Raw genomic sequence first — 8,380 nt, forward strand, 5'->3', positions numbered from 1 at the left:
AAATTGGGAGATACAGGGTGCAATCGAGAAGCATGCATATGAGAATAAGTAAACCATGTACAGGCATGCTTTGAGCAGCAGCTAACATGTACAGACCTAACCCCTAAGCTAGGATTAGAAATATACCACTGGTTGCATACAGTCAGCATTACAATCTTATTTTTTCTTTCTTTCAATTAGCGGGGATTACTGTTACAGTTATACAGCAGGGGGTCGCAAGGCAATGCACCTCGCAGCACAGCAGAGCTTTGGGATTTTATTTAGCTTTGGAGATCACAACGAAGACGTCATCAAGTGACCACTTCCTACTATCAGACTTCTGTGTTGGGTTAATTATCGCCTGGTCGGTGTTGGCAAGACGATAGCCGATCACAATATCACCCCTTTCACGAGCTCTGACCATTATATCATAAAAACTCAATTCCTCTTGTTCATACAGGTAGAATTCTGCAGGACGTATGCACATCTCGCTACCCTGAACCGTAAAAACAATTTAGATAAATGGGTACTATATTTCTTCCTTTTTCCTTTATATAATGAATGGCTGGTTCTTAAAGAGAATAATCTGAGATAAATATAGATAAAAGGGAGCTTCGTGTGGTACCTCTTCAGCGAAGAGCTCCTCCAAAACCTGGTTGATTTGCTTGTCCTCAGCTACCATAGCTAATGCCATGCTAACTAGTTCATTTGACAAAACATAATCACTGATTCTGGAGACTGATACGAGGTTCCTTGTTCTGGAGTCTAGGATTTCACTGATGATTATTGATTTGTCGGAAGCTAGCTGCATTTCCCGAATCCAGGAGCTATGTGAGAAGCCAGCATAGCGAAGAGGAGATCTTACTTCCTTGGATGGAAGGCGTTTGGACTGCAATATCCAAAGTGTATGAATGAATGAACAGACATACTCAAATACAAGAAAATTTGCAAAGATTGATCAATTGACTATTTATATAGATGATTGCTCATAGTTGTAGTTATAAAACCTTGTCACTTCATTATTTTAAGCAACTCATGCATCTTGGGAAGGTGTAAAATAAATCGAAAGTAAACAAGAAAATAAGTATTACTAAAACATTCCGGTATCCAGGTGAAATATAATGGCAGTAGTAGCACAGACTATAGAGAAGTAGTAAATCAAGATTATCATTGTCATCATCATGAAAGCCTTTTCCCAGAAATATGAGGAAAATAGTAGATTGTGCAGTAAAGAATAAGCTTAGTACAGACCTCACACAAATTCAATGTCAAAGACTAAATCATCATCTCAGGACATTCAAGAAATGTAAGCTGAACTACTTACCAAGTCTAACAATCACATACCTGAATATCACGAATAAGTAGAAGGGTAGCCAACGATCGTGAATCAGAATGCACAATGGAGTCCTCGACTGACTCATCTGCAAGAATTAAGATCTGTTGGCTTCAAGTCAGCACTAAAACTGATGGAAGAAATTAACACACTCAAATAAGATTTTTCAACCACAATTATGCAACACTTTTACATCAAAAACACGGATTTGATATGTAAAACAACTATATTAATGCTATCAAGTTATTGGCTCTAAAGTGTATAATGCTCACGGACAACTACAAGTAGTTCTTACTTGCCAAAGGACTTTGGGCTTATGTACAACAATCTTACTAAAATTTTGAGGATCTGCAAGGAGGTAAAGCGTGCATCTAGACCCACAGCTGAGCGTTTAAGGAAATAATCAGGGTTAATTGATCTTGCTCATATTTTGCAACAAACTTCTGCTTAGGCTGTATATGTTATGTACCTCCTATCAAAACAAAAACAAAAACAAAAAAGTTGTATATGATATTTCTCTGTTACAAAGACTGGAGAATGCTGATTTTTAATTGCCTCCAGTACATCTATGTGCAGTAAATTTGTCGCCAGGGGATAAGATTATAAAGAGAAAAATTTGATGCCAGGGATTAAGATTATAAAGAGAATATTTTATATCCCCATTAAATTTCCCCAAGGGAGAGTAATTTGTATCGTCTATTAGTATTGCAAACTTACTTTCATTCATATAAGAAAAAGAGTCCTAATAATATGCTTCTGGAACAGTGTACTCACAGAATCAAATGTCTCCAAAGGCAGGCCTTCTAAATGGCGCCGGATAACGGCATTCCCTTCCTTGTGGACAAGCCTAATGTTCACTAATCCTGAAATATCTAATCCACCCTCTGTTAACTTTGTCTCTCTTACCTTCTCGGGAACCTCATTAAGCATCCACAATTCAGAACCTGGAGCAAGTAAAGCTTCTAACACCTGAAAATGGTAAACCAGAAATCTGGATCATGGGCTAATGATAAGTTATACAGAAGTAGCACAATTTTAGAAAAGAAGAAGAAGAAGAAGCAAACAGCATCCACTTAAAAGAGACTGAAAAGTCTAAGGTTAAAAAAGATGTGAAAACAAGTGCTATTTCAATGCAAAATTACCGTAATCATGTCGTCGATGTCACGACGCCAACCACAGAACAATATCTTCTCTGGATATTTACGAGGGCTGGGAATATTAGGTAGGAAGCCCCGTCGTACCTGAGGAAGGAAAAACTTTGAAATAAAAGAATATAACGGATGAAGGGAGAAAAGTTGCATATATCAGCTACATCACTAGAACAGAAAGTCAGTACTTGAATATGATTAATATGCTTTGCATTGCTTCCAATGAGACATTAGAGGTTTGTATATAGTTTCATCTCTTTGACTTATCAAAATGAGAAACAGGTATCTCTAATAACAAAAAATTTACAAATTAAGTCTATCAATCAAGATAGAAATTTGAGCAACAACATAATCTATAACAAGAAAAAGAAAGTATTATTATTCAGCAGATATTCTCTCAGGCATAACTTGCCTTTAGGAAATTAATACTTCATTGGCCCTGGATGCGTTCAATCAGCTTATGACTTATGAGAGCTTAGTGTTTCATCTTTCCAAAGCATTTGAAAGACAGGACGAAGAACGGTTGGTTTAGGTAATTGGACAGCTGGCATAAAACCTTTTCAAGAAAAACTACAACCATGATCCATACATTCACCCATTTTCTTTACCCTGATGTGTTATGCACAAGCACATGACTGCCACAAACCAACTAAATACACTATTACAGGCTAATACGAAAAGTGAAAGGATCAAAGAAAAAAAAAAGGCAACATATGAAATTACGACATTCACCTCTGGTAGGGGACCAGGTGAATAAGTATCATCATCTTCAGCAATAACAAGGATTTCGTCACCTTCTTTCAGAACATAGTTGTCATCAGGATTTATTATGATTTTCCCACCTTTTGAAGCAACCTTAACACCACAAGGAACAGCCTCAGGGAATGAAATTAATACATCCTCAAAACGCATACCATCCAACTGGGGCCACCTTTTGATATAAAACTCAGCATTTTCAAATCCTAAGATATCTTCCCATATCTGCAAAGATAGGGGATAACCTGAAGTACATTAACAAAAGAAGAAGAAACAACTACTAAATTTGTGAAGCACAAGATGAATATGTTCAATAAGTTAAATTCTACCAGAACCACAAACCATAAAATGACATGCTTGTTCTACAAAAAGAATTTTCAAAATCCTGAACTACCAAACATACATAACCAGAGATATTCTGTTCATCAAATAGCATAGTTCTTTAATAGAACAAATCACTGGTATGATTTTACTCTCTCTTTTTTCTTTGTTTAAATTGTTCTTTATCATCATATAGAACACTCTACATTGTCAAAGAAAAGAAGCAAAAAACATGATCTTTTGATACAATGAAAAAAAGATCACTTAACTGCACTTAGAGAATATCCAAGCAAAAGAATGTGAAAAGCATGCAATAGTATAGAGCCATACCATAAGAAAATTATGCAATTGGCCAACTTATTTACATGTTGTTCCTTCTCAGGAAGATAGTACATTGTCAAGACAAAGCATAAGTAGAAGATTGCCCCAAATATATTCAGATTGGTTCAAAAATCTCCTGACAAGACAAAGGTGTTCTGCAAATGAATTTTACCTGTGCAAGGCCAGGTTGGAGAGCGCATTGTATCATCAAACGCCCAATGACGTCATGAGCAACCACTGTTTCAATGAGTTCTCCTCCAACAAGTTTCACTAAAGGCTCATTGTCAAGATCACTCATTTCTACAACAACATGGCCCCTTAATCCCTCTTTTACACCAGTCAGACTTAGTACCACCCGCAAAGCACGTGCATCACTCTGAGCACACAAGAATATTTATATCAAAATTTCAAAATTCATTTTTTGAAAAAAAAAAAATTTCGAAACTCATTTACTTGTAAGTCATGGAGATGAATGACTTACCTGATCTGCATTTTCATCAGCTGCTAAAACAATGATAGCACGAGCCTTAGAAACTGAAACCTGTCAAAGATGATATAATGAAAAGCATGCATAAGTTAAAAAATGTTCTTTATATAATACAGGAGAACGACCAAGTCATAAAATCCAAATTTCTCCTGAAACTACTTATAGTACCTTCTTCAAGTCAGCCAATATGAGTGGACTGCCACTTCGACATATTACAGATGTTCCCATGAAATCAAATTCTAGCTTTGTTATGTCCATCTCCATTTCTTCCTTGTCTCTTTCGGCTAGAACTACAACTACTCCACCACCGACACTCTTATTTGCAATTGCTAATTGCTTGAGAAGAGAGCCCTGTCATTAAACAATCAAAAAGTAGTAAGCTGCTAATTCAGGTTCAATTTAAAAAGAAATGATTACCTAACAAAAAGTTCTTTCAACAAGATAGAGAATTCAGAAACATTGGCATAGTCTCCCTTCTATATTTTCCGATTAATATAAATGATATTGACTCAGGTACCTCAGAATGCACATGCACTCTAAGCTGCAGTTGATGACTAAGATTTCCTACATCGTTGGAGGTAAAATAGTAATTCACGTCAAGATGATTGATATTATATTCATACCGATTCATTTTTTTAAGCGTGACCACACAGCAATTTCTAGTTATCAAATGCATTATGGATACAGTCATAGTTATTCAAAAGCATTTTCTGGATCAAACGGAGTAAATAAATTTTTTAAGAAAAGCACAGTGATCCCAGATCTTAGAGGATATTCAGTTACTAACCATTCTTGCTGAGATTTAGCATCTATTGACAACCAGAAGCTGAGATAATAGCCCTATGAAGGAGATGAATAGACAAATAGAAGAAAAAGCACCAAGAGGTACAAAATTGTCTAATAAAAGAATAATATAATGGACGGTTTCCTATTATTGGTGCATCAGAAATGGCAGAATATATACACCACATAAAACAATCTTTTTGTGCATGTAAATCAAAAGAAACAAAACTGATAGTTGTTTATAGAAAAAAAAAAAACAAGCTGGTTTTCAAAATTTAAATGAGCAGCAACAAGTGAAATTTCCTTCAGAAGTTTACCAGTTTGTCACTCCATCCAAGGATTAGTATATGATTGCTCTCGATCACTTCACTCTTCCCCTTGCGCCAAGAGTCCACCTTCTCAGAGATTGCATCAGATACTAATCCAAGCATCATGGCAAAAATCAGCATCCCTCCAGAACTAATTGACACAGAAACTATTCGTGGTCCCAAGCCAACCTGGTCAGCATGGTTTCCTGAGTCTGCCACAAATGTCCACGAAAGCCAGAGGGCTTCATAAAAGCTACCGTTACTAACTGCATACAATGCCAGCCCACCAAACCCAATAAGAAGCTTGGTGGCCATAAGAAGCGCGAGCAGCTTAGCATAGGGGTGCACAGAAAAGAACACGTCAACCCTATACGCAATCCTCTTCTTCAAGGGGACTTCTTCCTCATTATTTTTTGAGCACTTGGAGATTGCTCTTATTTGAGGCAGTTGATCGAGGCATTTGAACAAGAAGAATGGTACCGCAAATGAAAACACCACAGTGTACAGAGCAATAGTCCTATTCTCAGAGCTACCAGAATAAGAATCAGAATATCTATCTTCGGACTGCAAAAATGCTACCCCTTCAGGATTCTCAACACCAGTTCCATTGCAAAATCTGCGCATGCTATTTACCTCCTTCTGAAAAAAAATAATAAAAATCCAACAATTACGAAATCGGTCTTCCTTCATTGAGATAAAAGCCCGAATTAATACCTGAAGCTCTAAAATTCTCTTCCGCTGCAAATTCGCCAAATAAGCACAAGATATAGAAACAACAAGAAGCTGCAAGAAGAGAAATTGCCGAAATCAGCTCTGGGGGCTAAAGATCCCACCTTTACCGGTAGAAATTTCTTTCGCTCCATGGCAGTAGTAGGATAAGCAAACTTACAAGCAAATGAAACAAAGTATACTCAAACCGACGAGTTCCTCGAGCCAGAGAAGCCGAAGCAGAAGGTATTGAGACCTTCCTCCTTTCTTCCAGCACGAGGGGCCGCTTCACTACTTCATTCTTCTTCCCCTCCTCCTCGGAGCTCAGCTTATTAGCCCGATCCGGCGGATTAATATTCCGGCGGTCGGGCAAGTCGAGCCTCCTCGCCTGCAGCGCCGGCGGCGGCCGCGGACGAGGTCTCGTAGTGTAGGGCCCGAGGAAAGACGGGTAGCACCAGTCGCGATCGAAGAATTCGCCATTGGCGGCTGGGGCATAGGATGGGTCGTCTACCGTGACGGTGAGGCCACGATGCGGCAGCGAGCGAGGAGCGGTGGCCGCACGGCGGACGGTGCTGGCGGGAGGGGCGGCGCCGGGTGAGATCGTGGGCGCTATCTTGAGCTGCGGCGGCTGCTCGCCGTTGATAGGTCTAGGCTTACGGTCTCCACCGCTCTCCGGCATCCTCCGAAGCTCGGATTCCTCTTCTTTCCTTTTCGTTAATATTTCTCACTTTCCTTCGAGGTTTATTATAGCCATCACCGAAGAGAGATGAGATCGAGCTAAGACATACCAATTTACTCTAAATAATCGATTAAAACTAGATATACCTATAATTTAGTTTCAGAAGAGGAAGAGAAGAGACGGAAAAAGAAGACGAACAGAGAGGAGTAGACGAAGACGGCGAAGGCGAGAGGCGGTGACGGGATCCACCGAGATCCCTCACCAGAAAGGTGCAGTCACCTCCCACATGCGACGCACCTGCAAAGCACCACAGAAGCCCAGGGTCGGCTCTCTTATCTACTGCTCCATCCAAACAGGCACTACCCATATATTCTAACGTGGAAGCCTTCCAATGGCTGAAATGATCTGGACCCACATGAGGCGAGCCAAAACCGAGCCAGAGAAGCCCGCATGACATGTAACCTGCTAACAGCGACACCGGGACTAAGGACTTAGGACATGGCTTCGTCACGTGATCGTTAGCCGTTGGTTGCAGGACACCACGTCCGTCAGTTGCTCTGATGAAGACTCATCACCAGCCGTCCACTGCCCTTGTCCGGAGAGGACAATCTCTGCTGAGGATAACTTTATCTTGGACTACAGTGTACAGAACTTGGAGTTATTTAAATATTATGGAATATAATGCTGGTAAAAAAGATGTACAATTATTACCGATAGAGACCTTAAAAAGGCCAATTAAGTATTAATAATGTAGGACAAGGATTACTCGTGGGACATACTACTATTATTTTATGTTGTTATATTAGTTTGGATCACATAACGTCATAAGCTGGTTACAAAGTACGCTCAAGGCTTCTGATGAGTTCTTTTACCTCTCATTTTATTTTTTTACACCACTCTAGTAATTAAATACGAGATTATCTGAGTTTTTACTATGTGAGTAAAACCCACTAAATTGAAATATAATCTATAATATATAAGTATAGTTATTTCTACATGAAAGTTAGATGTCGCTGAATAAATTGCTGGGAGAATAAATTTTTGAAAATTGTTGTCTGGTATAATAGTTTTAATCAAATTCACTTAGGAAGAATTAATCCATTACATCTATATTTTGAGTATTTAATAGCGTTGGTTAATTATTTTTGAGAAAATTTGACAAGTAGAATGGAATTAAAATAGAATTTTGAGTTTATAAGGTAAGGTGCTAGAAGCTTCGTTGTTTAGACTCTTGAAATAATGTCTTCACAGTTAAGTTTGTAGGGACTATACTTTCAAGGAATTTGAGAAGTAATTACCGACCCAAAGATCAAAAAAATAAAATAAAATTTAATACTTTTGTACGAAGAAATGAGAATCATGAGTGTAATTCTTTTTTCTTATTATTTAAATGTCTTAAAAGCATCTTGTCGTAATATAAGATATCCTTTCTTCTTCATTCTAGTTTACCAGCAGCAGAGAGGTCTATTATCTTTCTTCTTCCTTTCCTCTTCTCTTCTCTTCTCTGCTCTCCATAAAAAGACCAGGATTCATCTATCAGATTCATTTCAGGGCAAA

General features: G+C 38.4%; 1 protein-coding gene across 4 annotated transcripts; it reads right to left on the bottom strand.

Annotated features, from left to right (window-relative positions):
* Positions 1-18: 18 nt before the first annotated feature.
* Positions 19-7,128, bottom strand: LOC140768547 (probable ion channel POLLUX). Of its 4 annotated transcripts, none has more exons than XM_073108862.1 (13): positions 6,970-7,127; positions 6,326-6,876; positions 6,151-6,219; positions 5,446-6,075; positions 4,514-4,696; positions 4,340-4,399; positions 4,031-4,234; positions 3,193-3,441; positions 2,455-2,553; positions 2,087-2,281; positions 1,324-1,416; positions 605-868; positions 19-475 (listed from the first exon to the last, which is right to left on the bottom strand). In XM_073108862.1, the coding sequence occupies exons 2-13, from the start codon at positions 6,821-6,823 to the stop codon at positions 257-259; spliced, it is 2,763 nt and encodes a 920-aa protein (XP_072964963.1). In that variant the 5' UTR covers positions 6,824-6,876; positions 6,970-7,127; the 3' UTR covers positions 19-256. The 4 variants fall into 4 exon arrangements, with proteins under 4 accessions (XP_072964963.1, XP_072964964.1, XP_072964966.1 ...); XM_073108863.1 differs by having other exon boundaries at positions 7,022-7,095; XM_073108865.1 differs by lacking the exon at positions 6,970-7,127 and having other exon boundaries at positions 6,358-6,423.
* Positions 7,129-8,380: the final 1,252 nt, after the last annotated feature.

The sequence above is a fragment of the Typha angustifolia genome, chromosome 10 (assembly GCF_048772165.1).
Source record: "Typha angustifolia cultivar Huaian chromosome 10, ASM4877216v1, whole genome shotgun sequence".
In the NCBI taxonomy this organism is placed as follows: Eukaryota; Viridiplantae; Streptophyta; class Magnoliopsida; order Poales; family Typhaceae; genus Typha; species Typha angustifolia.

Bases quoted from the DNA above. Each gene is read 5' to 3' on its own strand.
- LOC140768547 (XM_073108862.1), bottom strand. From the start codon at position 6,823: ATGCCGGAGAGCGGTGGAGACCGTAAGCCTAGACCTATCAACGGCGAG. The intron at 4,697-5,445 runs GTAAACTTCTGA...GTTTAATGACAG, and splicing joins TTGGATGGAGTGACAAACTG to GGCTCTCTTCTCAAGCAATT. The intron at 3,442-4,030 runs GTAAAATTCATT...CTATCTTTGCAG, and splicing joins TCCAACCTGGCCTTGCACAG to ATATGGGAAGATATCTTAGG.